Source organism: Schistocerca gregaria, chromosome 7, assembly GCF_023897955.1.
Source record: "Schistocerca gregaria isolate iqSchGreg1 chromosome 7, iqSchGreg1.2, whole genome shotgun sequence".
NCBI classification, from domain to species: domain Eukaryota; kingdom Metazoa; phylum Arthropoda; class Insecta; order Orthoptera; family Acrididae; genus Schistocerca; species Schistocerca gregaria.
In genome coordinates this window covers 345,932,862-345,951,691 of record NC_064926.1, presented here as the reverse complement: position 1 = coordinate 345,951,691, position 18,830 = coordinate 345,932,862, and the positions used below count along the sequence as shown (strand labels likewise).

At 40.5% G+C, this 18,830-nt stretch overlaps 1 protein-coding gene across 1 annotated transcript; it reads left to right on the top strand.

Annotated features, from left to right (window-relative positions):
- Positions 1–846: 846 nt before the first annotated feature.
- On the top strand, positions 847–16,425 carry LOC126282395 (glutathione S-transferase D7-like). Its single transcript, XM_049982053.1, has 3 exons — positions 847–870; positions 12,765–12,932; positions 16,267–16,425. Exons 1-3 carry the CDS (start codon positions 847–849, stop codon positions 16,423–16,425), a joined length of 351 nt encoding a protein of 116 aa, XP_049838010.1.
- The last annotated feature ends 2,405 nt before the right edge of the window (positions 16,426–18,830 follow it).

The following is an 18,830-nucleotide window of genomic DNA, read 5'->3' as shown; positions in this document are numbered from 1 at the left end:
GCTTGGGCTTCAGCAGTGGTGATGTTGGGAGTAGGATTAAGGTTTCTTAAGAAGGATTGAGAGGCAAGGCTGGAAGTCAGAAATTCCTGGAAGGTTTGGAGAGGGTGATTTTGAGGAAGTGGAGCTGGGTCCCGCTTTGACGGAGGACGGAACTGTTCCAGGCAGGGTTCAATTTGGATAGTGTCTTGGGGAGCTGGATCATTAGGAGTGGATTAGGATCATTTTTCTTCGTGGCAGAGTGATATTTCCAGCAGAGAGTACGACTGTAGGACAGTAAATCTTTGGCGAGGGCTGTTTGGTTGAACCTGGGAGTGGGGCTGAAGGTGAGGCCTTTGGAAGGGACAGAGGTTTCGGATTGGGAGAGAGGTTTGGAGGAAAGGTTAACTACTGAATTAGGGTGATGCCACAGGATGTTTCGTATCAATCCATCCATTCTTTTAGTAAATCTGTGATACAGATTTCTGTTTTCCCCAACTCGCTTCAGTATGTCCTAATCAGTTATCATATCTAACCATCTAATCGTTACAATTCTTCTGTAGCGTTTCACTGCAAAACTTTTACACTCTTCTTTTGTGAACTGTTTTTTGTCAATGTTTCACTTTAGTACAAAGCTACCCTCCAGGCACATCTTCAGAAAGGACTTATTGACATTTACATTTATATTCAATATTAACATATGCTCTTTTCCAGAATTGATTTTCTTTCTCTAGCCAGTCCACATTTTATATCCTCTAGTTTGACTGGACATTGTTTTATAGTTTTGTAATCATCCATACATATTTCAGTTTTCTTCTGAAAAATTGTTCCATGTTATCCTCTTGTGTAGCTTATATGAACTGTACCAAGATGGCGGAGATGTTGTGTGTGCAAGTGAGTAGTGTTCCTGTGAAAAACGAAAATAATATCGGTAAAAGTACAGTGTGTGTGAATTGTAAGGACGAAATTATTAAGTTAAATGAGTGTATTTCTAGCCTTCAGCAAATCATCAGTGTATTGGGTAGTGAGATGTCATCAGATGTCAGAACTTCGAAAAGGAAAAATTGAGTCATTAGTCAAACAAATGGCCATTTCTCTTCCGCAAAAAAAAAAAAAAAAAAAAAAAAAAAGAAAAAAAAAAAAATCTAACGAGTGGACAAATATACCATATAAAAACAGAGGTGTGAAAACGAAAGCATCACCAGCGAGTAAAAAAACCAAACAGTTGGCGGTTAAAAACAAATTTCAAGTTCTTTCCGTGAGTGAAGAGGCGGATTTAGGCCTAACATCGGTAAGGGAACATGAACTTTTGAACAAACTTTGTAATCATAATTGTGATACAGGCTCTAAGTTCAGCATTAACGCAAACAATGAAGGTGCGAAATTGAGCATGCCATCTATTGTACATAATAATGGGACATCTGTTGCACGTAGTAATGAGAAAGACACTATTAATCAAAACGTACAACAGTGCAAAGACGAAAGTAATGTATTATTTTTAACGGACAGTCACGGCAGAAAAATGACGAGACTATTCAAAGAAAACACGAAATACGACGCAACAGGTTTTGTGAAGCCAGAATCAACAGCAAAAACCATTATTGGTGTTGATTTACAAGACAAAATGTCGGGAAAAAATGACTATGTCGTGTGTATAGCGGGTGCAAATGATGTTGCGAAAAACGAAGCAAATAACTGTCTCACTGAATTAAAGAAATTCCTGGAACGCAGTAATCAAAAAAATACGATAGTTGCAACATTACCACACAGATATGATCTAATGTATCACTCGTGTGTAAATAAATAAATTCGTAAAACTAACATTAAAATAAAGCAGATGTGTTCTTTGTTTGGAAAATGTAGCGTCCTTGATATAGGTAAATTGGACAGAAGCCAGTATACCAAACACGGAATGCATCTAAATTATGAAGGAAAAAACTTTGTATGTAAAATGATAAATTAAATCATTGCGAACAGAGTGAGAGCGAACAGAAAAATTCCATGTGCCGGTATGGGATCAGTCTCAGCAAAAGAAAAAGAAGCATCCTCAAAAGCAGCAGAATCGTCAGTGGCGGAACCAACTGCTAAAACAACATATTCAGCGGTAACTATTGCCCGTCCTACACGCAACAGAAAACAAACTCAGCGTTTTTTATGGTGAGTAACACGAGAGATGAGGACTCAAAGTTGCGTCACGCATCTCTCTCGTGTGTTCAATATGAGAAAAAAATCTAAATTTGTCTTTATTCCACCAAAATATATGTAGCCTCAAGAATAAAATAGACCAGTTGTTAATAAATTTAAAAGACGATTGTGAAAGTGAGCCTGATATACTGTGTTTCTAATAACATCACGTTATGAGTGGGATCCACATGATACAGATTGAGAACTTTAGTTTAGCTACTCTTTACTGTAGATCTGTGATGGAAAAAGTTGGTGTTACAATATTTATAAAAAATAATATAGTGTATAAACCCCTAGATTTAAGCAAATACTGTGATGAACAACATTTTGAGGTGTGTGGCATTGAGTTAACAGCAGACAGCGCAACTGTTATTGTTCTGGCTGTTTACAGGGCACCTGCTGGAAATCTAAATGTATTTCTAAGACAGACTGAATCACTTCTGGCCCACCTAAGTAGGAAAACTAAATCTATCATTGTTATGGGTGACTTCAATGTGGACCTTTTACCAGAAAATAGAAACAAGACAGATTTTGAACATTTAATGTACTGTTACAATTTAGTACCATTGGTGGACACTCCAACTAGAGTAACTGCCAGCTCTAGCACTTTAATACATAATGTATTTGTAGATAAGGGTATTTGCAATAATTTAACCATGAAAAATATTATAAATGGTCTCTCTGGTCATGAAGGGCAATTCCTCACCCTAAACCAAATGAATGTACAAAGAAAAGAAAATTTCATTTGGAAAACATTTAGGATTATAAACAGACACACCACTGAAACCTTTAATGAGCAATTACAGCTTGTGGACTGGTCTCCTGTATATGCTGCAGTTGATGTTAATTCATAATTTAATATATTTATCAAAGAAGTTACAAGCCTTTTTGAAGAAGCGTTTCCTAAAAAATCAGTGAGAGAAAACTTGTTCAAATCTGGAAACAAGCCTTGGATTACTAGATGCATCAAAATCTCTTGTAAAACAAGAAGAGAACTATATGCTGCAGCCAGGAGTTCATATGATAACAGTAGGATTACACACTATAAAATCTACAATAAAGTTCAGAATAAGACAATTCAAGCAGCAAAGAACATGTGCTTGAAGGCAGAAATTGACAACTCGAGCAATAAAGTAAAAACTATCTGGAAATTTGTAAAGAAGGAAACGGGGAAAAATGCAGTTTGTAGTGAAAATATCCATATCAAAAGTGAGGCTAATCTTGTTAGCGATCCAAAAACAGTTGCAGACACATTCAACAACAATTTTTTAACAGTAACAGAAAAAATAGGTTTACAAGGGTCCATGAAGCAAGCCATCAATCTTTTGAAAGATAGAGTACCTGGTTCAGTACAACACATGAAGGTAAAAACAGTCACTGTTCAAGAAATAGAAAGAGTTATTAAACCCCTGAATAGTAAAAACTCTGCTGGAATTAACAACATTTCTAACAAATTATTAAAATACTGCTCCAGCCATGTAAGTAAAGTCCTTTACCACATTTTTGATGCGTCGCTTAAGCAAGGAATAGTTCTTGAGAGGTTTAAGTATGCAGTTGTATAACCACTGTATAAGAAGGGGGATAAGACGGATACTGCTAACTATAGGCCGATATCACTACTGACAAGCTTTTCAAAGGTTTAAGAGAAGCTAATGCATCCTAGAACAGTTAAGCATCTCAGTGAACACAATAGTTTCAGCAAAAGTCAGTTTGGATTTCAGAAAGGTTTGTCAACAGAAGATGCAATATTTGCATTTACTGGCAAACTCTTGAAATCTATCAACAAAAAACTGAAAGTGATTGGCATATTTTGTGACCTAACAAAATCATTTGACTGTGTAAATCACCATATTCTTTTACAAAAAGCTGCACATCTCGGTATACGTAGTCCAGTAGGGAAATGGCTCGACTCGTATCTGTCAAACAGGAAACAAAAAGTTGTAATAGATAGTCAAGATGGTGTCTGAGTATCTTCAGAATGGGGTACCATCACATGTGGAGTGCCGCAGGGCTCAGTTCTGGGCCCCCTTATTTTTGTTATATTTATAAATGATCTTCCTCTCTCTACGGGACATTGTAGATTCACCATTTTCGCGGATGACACTACACTACACTACACTAATTCAGTAGATAAACTTGAGGTAACGGCAAATATGGTTTTAAATGAAACGATGAACTGGTTCAACATTAATGGTCTTATTTTAAATTACTGTAAAACAAACTACATTCAGTTCCACAAAACATCCAAAGATGAGGAAATATTTGTAAAGGTAGGTGAGCAGACAATAACCAGGGTAGATTCCTCAAAATACCTAGGCTTGCATATTGACAGCAAACTGAATTGGTCACACCACATCGTGGATCTGTCCAAAAGACTAAGTTCAGTAACATACACATTGTGCATTGTTTCTTCTTGTAGAAATATGGAAACAATGAAGTCAGAGTATTGTGGCTATTTTCATGCAATTATGGCATTTGGAATTATATTTTGGGGAAATCAGCCACTGGCTAAACAAGTACTATATGTACAAAAAAGAGCCATAAGGATCATGTATGGAGTCCATCCTAGAGCCACATGCAGCAATCTTTTTAAGAAGCTTGAAATACTTACATCCACTGCACAATATATATTCTCGTTGATGTGCTTCATAAGAAAAGAAAAATCCATCTTTAAGCTGAATAGTGCATACCACAGTCACAATACTAGAAGGAAACATGATATCCACTATGAACAGCTAAATCTAAGTATGGTGCAGAAAGGAGTCCATTTCAGTGGCTGTAAGGTTTGTAATGCCCTCCCTTCATGGATTAAGTGTTTAGTAGGTGATGCTCTCTTGTTTAAAAAAACCTTAAGGCAGTTCCTATTGCAGGGATCATTTTATACATTAGAAGAGTTCCTGAACTACAGTGTTTAACATCTCTTGTATTGTAAATTGCGAATGTATGCCCAAATTTGTATTTGTAATACCGAATATTTTAATTGTAAACATATATTTTGCAATATTTATTTCTCTGTAACACTTATTATTTTGTAATCTTTAACTCTCTCTAAAATGTATTTTTGTAGTGGGACTTAAGGAACTGTTTACTGTTTTTTGTTGTGTAATCTCTATCTATATCTAAAATGTATTTTTTTGTAGTGGGACCTAAGTTACTGTTTACTGTTTTTGTTTTGTTTTATGTATTACCATAAACTCTGGCCAAAAGCATGTAAAATTGACATGTTCCATATCCTGTGATAGTGTCACAACATGGATCACCGGAACAAGAGATAAATAAAATAAATAAACTGCTATCTCAAAGATATTTACATATACTAAGGACGATTAGTGCGTGTCAAATATTTTAGATTTGTCTACATGTAGCATATAGTGAAAACACGTTACACTGAGTTGAGACATTGTATGTTGTTCACTCAAGCAATGTTTAAAATTTAAAGTATGACACCACAGGCAAAGATCCAACGGATAGTTTGTATCCCTTCTTTGTTCCGTAGTTAATCTGTGCACTTAATTTTTACATCTCCCTATAGCGCAACATTTTGAATGTTACAAGTTCCTTGTCCTACAGCTGTGCTGCTGTTTTTTGTTATCAAAAACATTGTTTCGTTCCAAACCTAGAATTTGAGGAACATTTTGTGCAATTCTAGCCTGACTTTTGACACCAGCGAATGTCTCCTTCAGTTTGACCGGTAACATGTTGCTATTGTGGTTTACACCATTCTTCATTAGTACGTATTTAATTTGTTCGTCCTTGACTAGACTGTTGAGTATCCTGAACATATACTATTTTTTCCTACTTTCAGTCAGAAGGGTAATGGCGTAATCGAATAGTGGCGCTGATTCCTTTCCTCTATGCTCATTCACCTCTCTTTTGAAATCTGTAAAAACCGCCGAGTATGACGAACCAGAGCACTGAATGACTCTTTTTGTTTCAGATTAATCCAGAACATACGGTACCAACTCTTTCGTCAAACAGGTGGTGCTCTTTTCCACTGGGAGAGCTTCAGGTTGTTGATTCTGAAAAATAGGAGAAAACATGACATTGAATGTTTGGTTTTGTCGTGGAAGTGTGCTCGAATATAATGATCTCCACCATAAGAATTAGCAAGGATTACAAAAATCTCGGTCACGTGAAACCCAACCGAAGTGGTACGCCTTGCCACGGTTCGCTCGGCTCCTCCCGTCGGAGGTTCACGTCCTACATCGGGCATGAGTGCGTGTGAGTGTGTGTGTGTGTGTGTGTGTGTGTGTGTGTGTTATCCTTGGCTCAAGTTAGATTAAGTAGTGTGTAAGTCTTGGGATTGATGACCTGAGCAGTTTGTTCCCATAGGAACTTAACACAAATTACCAGTTTCCTTGATTGTAAACTTGTCCAAAAGAATACAATATCAAATATAGAACAGGTATCTTTAAATAGGCGTCATCGCAGGCAGTCGCATCCTGGTGGATTCAGTGGTCATAATAGATCACACAGCAGGACTCACTGGCGTGGGTAGAAGGACAGTTACATTGAGATCATTGCGACAACTAACGTTTCAAACGTAAACAATACACCAACAAAAATTTTTGGAAGCAGAAAGCTAAAACATTTTAAAATCTTAAACCATGGCAAAGTAGAAATGGCGTGTAAATATTAAAATATTTGGGATACTGGGCTTGGATTGGCATTAATGGCCACAAATACAATCACGTAAAAAATCGCAACAACAGGAAGGAGTTTTGCGACATAAACGAAAGTTGGTGGGTGTGTTTCTACAGCTCAAAGATGACGTCTATTCAGATTTCGAAGCAGTCACACAAAGTGCCGCTACTAGCGCCACTACGAGGAAGCAAATTAGGTCTGCTTTAAATACACACTGAAACGGTTGTGAGCGTTAGTTGCCTTTGAGACAGGACGTGGTGAGTTGGTGTTAGTCTAGAATGCCTTAAAGTCGACTGAGACGCTATTGTCAACACATTGTCAACACCTCACTGAGTTTGAACTATGTCGTGTTATACGGCTACAAGAAACGAGATGTTCCTTCTGCGACACTGCAGAGAGAGACATGGCAGGGGTGTAGCCACTGTGCATGACTGATAGCAGCGGTCGTCACGACAACGTGTGGTCACAAGAAGACCAGGTTCCCCCTCATCGAGAGGGAAGACCATTGTGTTCGGCGTATGGCTGTGTCGCATCGTATTGCACCTGCAGCAGCACTTTGAGCAACAGTTGGCACCACAGTGACACAACGGACTGTTAGAAATCGTTTACTTCGACAGCAAGCGCCCTGTAGCGTGCACTCCACTGACCCCAAACCAACATTATTTACGACAACAGTGGTGTTAAGCGAGAGCTCACTGGAGGGCAGGATGGAGATCTGTTGTGTTTTCTGATGAAAGCTGATTTTGCCTCGGCGCCATTGATGGCCGTGTGTTGGTTAGAAGAAGGCCAACTGACGACCTGCACAACCTATGTGCCAGACAAACTGGACATAAGCTTTGAGTTTTGGTCTGGAGTGCAATGTCGCAGGAGCATTCTCGCGATTATTCCACGCACTCCGACTACAAAACTGTACCTCAATCTGGAGATTCGATCTGTTGTGCTGCCATTCATGGAGAGCATTCCAGGAGACATTTTCCAACAGAATAACGTTCGTTCACATACCACTGTTGTAACCCAACATGCTCTACAGCGTGTCGACATTTTGTCGTGGCTTACTCGATCACCAGATCCGTCCATTCGACCACGTATTGGACGTAATCGAACTACAAATTCAGCGTTTGTTGGTACCGTCCCTACATTGACTGACCAAGTGCAAAAGACGCGGAACTCCATCCTACAAACTGAAGTCCTGCACCTGTACAACGCAATGTATTCAACATTCTGTCGGCTACATCGGTTATTAATGCACCAGCATTTCACATTTGCAATGGCTCATCTCGTACTTACATTAACCTGTAATCTTGCAGTGTTAATTACATAAATATGTTACCTAGTGACATGTTCGACATTAATTATTTTTTGGTGTTGCGATTTTCTCCTCCAGTGTAATTTAAACCTTGAATTATTATTTAAATTCAGTGTCTTTAAGAAAATTCAAATATGGTTATGCAATTTAAAATGGTTAACTTATAAACGAGTGTCTTCTTGAGATTTAATAACTAAAAGAAATTCAGAACGGTAGCTACCAGCTATGCAGTAAAATTTATACTGATTTCGTTAACTTCAATTAAACGGAAAATGCCATATAACAGCCCTTCGCCAACTGCTGTTTGTGAATAAACTGTTTCACGGAACAGGTATTAAACCTACAGCATTATGCGCTGTAATGATTCCAAAATCTGATTCAGTCTGCACAGAAGCTTTACAACACAAACTTTTCTACACTGTAAAGGTGTTCTAACCAATTTGGCCAATATTGGGAAGTCACATAATTCTCAAGATTACGATAACCGAAGAATAGAACAGCTTTGCTCTCCAAAATGCTCTAAGAGAATATATTTTAACTACTCTCATTAATCACAATGCAACCGGAACACAGACGTTAAGAAAGTCCGGTCAACAGCTTGGTGTCAACTCACGTTGAAAAGTTACTTACAAAATACCAGATACACAAAGGTTGTCATGCGTATGCACTGCGTTACATTCCCCGTAACTGACAATTTGCGACATAATACGCACACCAGCGGAATCAATTACCATTTAAATTTGTAATGTTTCCTATAATGCAAGAGAGCCGGTTATACAGTTCTGTAATCAGTTTACAAATGAGTCACATGCTGGGAAGCAACATAAAAACTGCAGCACTTCATAACACGAGATCAGTTTTAGTCCTGAAAAGTAGCCATGTCGATTGATACGTGCACATTCCCGGTACAGACAGTTAACATCAAAGTGCATGAAATCCAGAGCAAGGCGTTCCACTGACGAGGGCCACACAGTACATCCCAGAACCGTGCAGGTGAGCTGGTATACTATCCCGAGTGGCAAGGCGCCTCAAACCCACTCCCATATTCACTCCACAAGAAGTGGTCTCGGCTCGCCGCGCTTGCATTCGGTGCTGGTCCTGAGATCCTGGTGCCTGGCTGAACCATCACTCCATGACAGCCTCTGGCCTGTCTGATCACTGCCCGAATGCACCCTCTTCCACTCTCCGCGCCCTCTACTCCACCCCGGCGTGGCTCTGTCAAAGATAGCGACAACCGTCTGGAAATAAGTTCAATAGGAGCCCACATGCCTCAGCAACCAACCCTCTATTTACACGTCAAGCTGAAACCCAGGGACCGAGGCAGTCTGGTAGACGCAGTACTTATTGACGTCCGAAAATCATTTGACTCTGTACCGCACCTACGCTTACTTATCGAAAGCACCGTCGTAAGAGATATAAAGCGGAATTTCAGACTGGAGTGAGCATTTTTGGTAGGGAGGACGAAGCATGTTATCAGAGATGCAGAGCAGAAGTAACTTCGTGTGTGCTCCAGGGAAGTATATTGGGTCTTTTGCTGTCCAAGTTCTACATTGACCTTGCGGACGATATTAATAGTAACCTCAGTCTTCTCGCAGATGATGAAGTTTTCTACAATGAAGTGTAACGTGAGAAGAGCTGCACAAGTATTCAGTCAGACATTGATAAGTTTCCACAGCTGTACTAAGATTGGCAACTCGCTTTAAGTGTTCAGAAACATGCAACTGCGCGCTTCACAGAACGAATAAACGTAGTATCCTACAACTGAAACAAGCTGCAGCTGAATTCGGTCAACTCATGCAAATATTTGGAGGTACCAATTTGTGGTGATGTCAAATGGAACGATCATATAGCCTCAGTCGTATGTAAAGTAGGAGGCAGAAAACTAGGAAAGTGCAATCAGTGTACAAAGGAGATTGCTTACAAATCACTCATGTTACCCATCCTAGAATATTGCTTACGTATGTGGGACACGTACCAAATGGAACCAATAGGGGATATTGAACGTATACAAAAAAGTGCAGCACGAATGGTCACAGTATTTTCACCCACGTTAGAGCGCTACGGAGTTGCTGAATAAACTGAACCACCATAGGCATGAAGACAAACTCATTTCCAGAACCGGCTTTACATGATGATGCTAGGAATGTACTACAACTCCACACGTATCGTTCCTGTAGGGATCGTGAGGATAAGATTAGACTAATTCTACACCAGATGTTCATTTCCGTTTCCCTTATATGGTTATACATTACTCCGTAAGCTTTTAGGACTCTGAGAAGTATGTTGGTAGCATGTTGCTAGTTGGAAACTCAAGTAAAAGAGCGCTGAAAGACGATTATTAGTTGCAACCAAGCAAGACGTATTAAGTATCTTCTTCTTTGCCCCAGAAGAAGTTGTTTGCCCACCTAGCGTGTGTGGAACAAATGTTTCTTGAAGCTTGCATGATTAGATTCCCTTTTCAAAATAGTAACAGAAAATTTTCAGAATTTAGTAGCAATGTCACATACATTACTCTTGTACTCAGTGACAATCGCTGCTGTGGCCGTATCTTAATACACTCCTGGAAATGGAAAAAAGAACACATTGACACCGGTGTGTCAGACCCACCATACTTGCTCCGGACACTGCGAGAGGGCTGTACAAGCAATGATCACACGCACGGCACAGCGGACACACCAGGAACCGCGGTGTTTGCCGTCGAATGGCGCTAGCTGCGCAGCTTTTGTGCACTGCCGCCGTCAGTGTCAGCCAGTTTGCCGTGGCATACGGAGCTCCATCGCAGTCTTTAACACTGGTAGCATGCCGCGACAGCGTGGTCGTGAACCGTATGTGCAGTTGACGGACTTTGAGCGAGGGCGTATAGTGGGCATGCGGGAGGCCGGGTGGACGTACCGCCGAATTGCTCAACACGTGGGGCGTGAGGTCTCCACAGTACATCGATGTTGTCGCCAGTGGTTGGCGGAAGGTGCACGTGCCCGCCGACCTTGGACCGGACCGCAGCGACGCACGGATGCACGCCAAGACCGTAGGATCCTACGCAGTGCCGTAGGGGACCGCACCGCCACTTCCCAGCAAATTAGGGACACTGTTGCTCCTGGGGTATCGGCGAGGACCATTCGCAACCGTCTCCATGAAGCTGGGCTACGGTCCCGCACACCGTTAGGCCGTCTTCCGCTCACGCCCCAACATCGTGCAGCCCGCCTCCAGTGGTGTCGCGACAGGCGTGAATGGAGGGACGAATGGAGACGTGTCGTCTTCAGCGATGAGAGTCGCTTCTGCCTTGGTGCCAATGATGGTCGTATGCGTGTTTGGCGCCGTGCAGGTGAGCGCCACAATCAGGACTGCATACGACCGAGGCACACAGGGCCAACACCCGGCATCATGGTGTGGGGAGCGATCTCCTACACTGGCCATACACCTCTGGTGATCGTCGAGGGGACACTGAATAGTGCACGATACATCCAAACCGTCATCGAACCCATCGTTCTACCATTCCTAGACCGGCAAGGGAACTTGCTGTTCCAACAGGACAATGCACGTCCGCATGTATCCCGTGCCACCCAACGTGCTCTAGAAGGTGTAAGTCAAGTACCCTGGAAAGAAAGATCTCCGGATCTGTCCCTCATTGAGCATGTTTGGGACTGGATGAAGCGTCGTCTCACGCGGTCTGCACGTCCAGCACGAACGCTGGTCTAATTGAGGCGCCAGGTGGAAATGGCATGGCAAGCCGTTCCACAGGACTACATCCAGCATCTCTACGATCGTGTCCATGGGAGAATAGCAGCCTGCATTGCTGCGAAAGGTGGATATACACTGTACTAGTGCCGACATTGTGCATGCTCTGTTGCCTGTGTCTATGTGCCTGTGGTTCTGTCAGTGTGATCATGTGATGTATCTGACCCCAGGAATGTGTCAATAAAGTTTCCCCTTCCTGGGACAATGAATTCACGGTGTTCTTATTTCAATTTCCAGGAGTGTACATTCCATGTCCAAACATTTTATCAATAAATTCAAACTGTTGACACTTGTCCGGCACTTCAACACGTTTGGCGCCAAGCCTGGCAGCCTAGTAGATATCCTCATATAAACGCTTCAAATCAAGGTGTACACATTGAGTAACTTGTATCAAACCAGATCTCATATCATGTCCATACTATCTCGATGCAGTTAACCAACTGTAGCTCTTGTTGCTCTGTGCCGTAAAATTTTGTGTACGAAAAGGTATGATATTAAACAAATGAAACTGATGCCGCTAATTTGTGTTCTATTAGATACGTTTTATAAATGATGGCCCCCTTCAAAAACAGAACCCATTTTATTCCACATAAATCTGTATTCGTTCCTTTCATTATTCAAAACATATGTGCATGTTGTAACTCTTCAGGCTTTCTGGCGATCTAATGACATCGTGGGATATGTACTTATTGTTTTGCGTGTATCTGAAACTTTTGTCTTTGAGTGGAGAGCAGACACACATCTGTGGTAAACTGTCTCTCTATCGACTTCGATAATCTTTATCATAGTATCAACACAGCTAAATCTCAGGAAAATGTCTTGTATTAATACGCCACGACAAACATTTACTTAGTATTTACTTGTATCGGTGTTGCATTGCGCACATTATACATTGACGAAGATATTGTCTTCTTCACAGTTTCCACTACTGTTCCTGGGTAAAAACGAAGTAGATGCAGATAAGAAGACAGCCCTATACGACGCCCTGGGACTCCTTGAAAAATTGCTGCAGCCGACGGGCTGGGTGGCTGGAGAGGGCGCCACCGTCGCCAACATCGCCTGCGCCGCCACGGCTTCCAGCATTCTGGTGAGTTCACACAGCGCCTCTGCATCCAGATCCACTCCTTCACGAGAGAAGTGCCACAAATCGCCATGTTTCCGCTGCTATGGATCTCGTTATTCTTAAATTTTATCAGGCTTGCCAAAACAAGAGTGAGCAGCGAAAACCGTCTAAAAATACACTGGCTGAAAATTCACAGAGAACTTGACAATATGAGACTACTTATAGGACTGTAAACGCTGTGGCCTGTATGCATCCACTGCTTTGGCTGGGAAGGCTTTCATAAAGCTGGTTTATCTTCTGAGGCTAGTTAGCTATCAACTCATCAAGCAAACATTTGATTTGTTTCTAAGGAAAACACAGACAAAAACGCGATACAAATCGCTATCATCAATGGCTGCACTCCTTGCTTACTGAGAGAGGAATTAAAGTTACAAATGATTATTCACTCATATTTATAATAATAATGAACTCTATTTTCAAGTAATAATTAACAAATACTTACAATTTCTTAACAGACCTTAGGTTGATATGCGTCCGCAACTTGCAAAAGCCATCCAACAAAAGGTAAAAACGAAGGAAGACAAATGCAGATCATAAAAGGAATTTACAATTATCATTGTCTTTGTATGATATTCATCGATATGTGTAATTACATCATAGAATATTATATAAATAATTAATATTTATAAGTTTTCACTGTTTTTTCATATGCAGAATACATAATGTTTATAACTGTTAGAGGCATAATTTCCTCTTGTCGCACTGTAGCCAAAAATCTATCACGTGGATGTTACACTCACAACTGTTGTAACTGGACCTTGACACTGACACTGGGTCACAACTGACATCCGAGGCGGTGTCAAACATGTCCTATCAGAGAAAGATCTGGGGATCCTACTGGCCATAGGAGTACCTCAACATTACACCGACAGTTCACATGTGGAGGAGCAGTGTACTGATGGGAAAATGAGAGGTAACACATGTTGACCACCATGTACCGTTGTGTCATCAGATTTGCCTCAGTCACTACCAGCCCTGACCTGAAGTCATACTCGACATTAGGTAAATAAACTTGTGTCACCTGATGATACAACTAACTTTCGGAAACGTGTTGTAATCAATAAAATGTGTAAGGCAACCTATGGTGAATTTAAACAAATTGCTACTCTGTTTGTAGCGATAAAATATTACAAAATTTGATATATTTAGAAGAATAAAGTGCAAATAAATTCCTGTAAGATCGATTCTGAATTAAACTTTTTCTACATTTCTCCTGAGATATTATAAGTGTATATAAGTGAGCATCGTAAGATCAAAAGTACGTAAATACGTTATAAGAGCTCATTAATGGTGTTGCTAGATTGTCCAAAGTACACAAACTAGCTGTTAAACGAAGTTAATTGATATAATGGAAGATACTAGTTTTTGCTGATAGAGATGTTACAGTTGTCACTGAACGAATCAACGAATATTATTGCGTTACCCATCAACAGGTCATAAACAAAACAAAAAAAGTAAATTTTAAATGCAGAGTCAAAATGAAATACAATTTTCCGTTTAAGTTATGAAAACATAGAAAAAAATTATACTTACTTTAGGCCAAGCCCCAGTTATACGACTGGTATTACTGGAATACATATTTTATTTTGTAATCATGCCATTCGTTTTAGGGAGGAATAAGCGATATCATAGAGGCATCTTTTGAAATTGGTATTATTGAGTGCTGTTAAAAAAGAAGTGGTCAGATAAAATTTTAAATATATAAGAAACTGTCAACCTCGATTGTGGTAATGAAACCAACCTTTGTCTAGGTTTCACTCCAAGATATATCTGATTCTATAATATGTCTAAGAGGGCGTGGTCTAGAGGTAAAACTAAAACAGGCTGTTTTAGTTTTATTTCTATACCACGCCCTCATAGATATTTTATAGGATCAGGTATATCTTCTGAAGAAGGCTCAATTACTTGGGCTGAAACCTGGGTAGAGGTTGGTTTCATTACCGCAGTAAATGCTGATAGTTTCGTATATATTAGATTATCACTATTGCTGACTGGGCTTCAATGTTGAAAGCAATAAAATTTTAAACCTTTCGTTCTGTATATGAGAAAATACATCTGGAAAACTTGGACAGATAGACACATTGTTGAGCGCTGCAAGAGACTCGACAGAAGTTGACTTAATACTGGAGTAACTATGGAACGGTAGATGTTAAATGTAGCGTGGGAAAGAGTACGTGACATATGAGAGGGGGTAGCGCAGATTATACAAAATCATGGTTTAACAGGTATGCAGGGACGACGTCATCGGCGCTAGGGCACAAGAAATTAATAGCATCAAATGAATGACAAGAATGATGAGCAGTTTCAACAAAAACATTTGAGTTTAAGACACTGTTTCAGTCAGTTAAGAGAAAGGGCTCAGAAGACCGCAGGGAGTCATCGGTAAGGCGATTTAAGATACAGTACAGTCCAATATAGTGCATAACAAAAATTACCATGGTAAACCATACACAGTATACGTTTTTGTTGTGAAACTTAGCTCGTTATGCAGGTACAAGTCACAATAAATTAGCTTTTGAATGCTGTGTGTTCTTTATTATTTTATTTAAGATACAGTTATATCATTATCTCAGTTCTCTGTCAGTGCTTGACAGGATATAATGTAACAAAAAAAACATTTTCCTCATGTTCTACAGAATATTTCCTTTTTGATACATCTGTATACATTTAAAACTTAACTTATCGTTACAGCATTGTTGTGGACAGCAATGCTAAACCGCATTGTGCTTAAAATATAATTATAAAAGCGACATATGAAGTTCTTCGAGCTGCTGGTGATATGTACCTACCAATATCACAATGCTACCTTCCGCTTACAGACACTGGTGGATCGAAGTATAAATTACACCCATAACTATTCAAATGGTAGGATCCTTAGAATGGAAATGCGATGAGTTGATGTTCGAAATGCATTATCAGTATATCACAGTATATAATTATTTCATATATATATAAAACTAACCCATTCTCAGAAATATTGCTTCTAGAAATGTATACATTTAATTAATGTGTGAATTTGCTGTGTTGTTAACTCTGAACTTAATATTGCCACAATTTTTTCCTGAAATATATAATAAAACTTAATTTCATATACAATGAGTTGTTGCGACAGCTGATTTAAAATGGGTGTTGTAAGCTACTAGAACAGCTAATGGCGATCCTTACCTTTACAGTGAGGAATAGGACCAGAGCACCAACTGTAAACCTTCAATTGCTTCCAATCATACGCGCTAACTTAACTGCTCCGGAAACGACTTTACAACTGTACGACTCACACGCTTCTCTTTCTGTTTGACAGGAAAGCGGCGTAGATTTCACTGCGTTTCCGAGGACTCGGAGCTGGCTGGAGCGCTGCAGCCGCGACATTCCTGGCTTCGAGGCAGCTAACGCCGAGGGGGCGAAGCAGCTCGGCCAAGTTATCAGCAGCCGGCTTCCGCAAAACGCTCTGGCTCTCTGAGCAGAACAGCAGACGGAAGACGTCTCAGCGCACAAAGAAAACTAACCAAACTATTTCCTTTGGCCTTGTGTAATTTATTTATTTATTATCGAACAACTAATTTCGTCCAGTATGTCTTCGCATCCCATGGTGTTTATTCATGCACTACTCCAGAGATAGCCACAAAATCTTTGTCATCATTAAACTTCTTAATGGTGTCCTGTGCCATATTGTGGCGGTTTCCCAACTCTATCTCAGAGGAATAGATGGCTTCCATCCCAAGCACTAACGTTCAGAATAAAATTTACAACTCTCTGTATAACTATGTTTGTATGAACCACCGGTTTTAAGGAGTCCGACTAAAAATTCTCTGGATAAACTATTTTCACCAGAACACAATACATTCATTACTGGGATCCTAAACAAGCATCTGACTATGTAATGCTAATATCACAGTCCAACACACACAATCACGACACTCACTGCTGTGTTATCGTCTTACAGTTGCAACAACACTAGCGCCTCTAACAGGATGAAGATTAATGGTTTTTAAATTATTTTTCTACTTAATTAATGTAGAAGTTGCTATATTTTTGTTTGGAGGCGTCAATAATTGATCAAGAGACATGAATGATCGTGAAAGAAACAAAAACAGGCGAATCTCCCTCATTCAGTGACAATAACGACAACTTATTTGTGAAAAAATTGCTACAAAATATGTGTATAACTGCAGCTTAGTCCGCTGAAATCAGTACAACACAAACATATATTTCATACTTGAGAAGCATACACTCTGGTGAGAAAAGTCACGGGATACTTCCCAATATCATGTCGGACCTCCTTTCACCGCACTTACTGAAGCGTATCGACGTGGCATGGACTCAGTAAGTCGTTGGAAGTCCCCTGCAGAAATTCTGAGCCATGCTGCCTCTATAGCTGTTGATAATTGCGAAAGTGTTGTCGGTGCAGGATTTCGTGCACGAACTGACCCAATGCTTGATGACAGTCATGTCTGACGATGTGGGTGGCCAATCATTCGCTCAAATTATCCAGAATGTTGTGCAAACCAATCACAGACAATTGTGGCTCGCTGAGACATAGCGCACCGCCAGCCATAAAAATTACATCGTTGTTTGGAACCATGAGGTCCATAAATGGCTGCAAGTTGTCTCTAGTAGCTGAACGTAATCATTTCCAGTCAATGATGGGTTCAGTTGGACCGGAGGACCCAGAATTTTCTATGTAAACACAGCCCACACCTACATGGAGTCACCGATAGCCTGCACATGGCTTTGCTGACAACTTGAGTCCGTGGTTTCGTGGGGTCTGCGCCACACTACAGCCCTACCGCAGCTCTTACCAACTTAAACCGCGACACATGACCAGGCCACGGTTTTCTAGTCAGCTAGCTGCAGCCGATACGGTCACGAGCCCAGGAGGGGCGCTGCAGGCGATGTCGTGCTGTTAGCAGACACTCGTGTAGGTCTTCTGCTGCCATAGCCCATTAACGCCACTGTTAGCGCTACAACTCCACTCAAACACCGCTGCTCTCGCTCGTTAAGTCAAGGCCGTCGGCCACTGCGTTGTCCTTGATGAGAGGTAATGCCTGAAATATCGTATTCTCGGTATATTTTGACCCTGTGAAATCTCGGAAAACTGAATTTCCTAACGGTTTCCTAAGTGAATGTCCCATGCCTCTCGCTCCAACTACAGTTCCGCGTTCAGAGCCTGTTAATTCCCGGTGTCAGGTCATAATGACGTCGGAAACGTTTTCACACGAATCACCTAAGTACAAATGACAGCTCCGTCAACGCACTGTCCTTTTATACCTTGTGTACGCGATCCTACCGCCATCTGCATATGCGCATATCGCTATCCCATGACTTTTGTCACCGATGTTCTCCATTCATATAGTATTATGATTGGCGCTTTTCTTGACACGTAACTGTTTTGTAATTAGTTTAATGATCTTGCTGGAACACCAGTTGCTGACGTTGACGAACTGAAGGATAGGATACAAACGGCTGTGGGTACTGTGACAGAACACATGTTACGAAACACCTGGCTGGAACTGGAATACCGCCTCGACATTCTCCGAGCTACCAAGGGAGCACACATTGAGGTTTATTAACGTAAGTGATCTTGCAAAAAAATAGTGACAATAACCTATGTAACTGCATCAAATGTAACTTATTATGTCAAATGGTTATTCTGTTATAAATTTTTATAATCAGGGCACGACTTTGTGCTCACCCTGTAATGTATGACGCCTATTGTCAAATCCAATTGTAATTTTACAAATAATTTAACGCTGTTCTATCACCTTATTTGATGCGAAACATTCGTCTAGTAATCTTCTACGGGCATGGGCAAATAAATGAAAAACAATAATAAAAATAATAATCTGGTTTCGAACACGGGGCGTA

Excerpts from the sequence above, each read along its gene's own strand:
- LOC126282395 (XM_049982053.1), top strand. The coding sequence starts at position 847 with ATGGCGGAGATGTTGTGTGTGCAA. Across the intron at positions 871-12,764 it reads CGGAGATGTTGTGTGTGCAA|TTTCCACTACTGTTCCTGGG; the intron begins GTGAGTAGTGTT and ends TCTTCTTCACAG. Across the intron at positions 12,933-16,266 it reads CCACGGCTTCCAGCATTCTG|GAAAGCGGCGTAGATTTCAC; the intron begins GTGAGTTCACAC and ends TCTGTTTGACAG.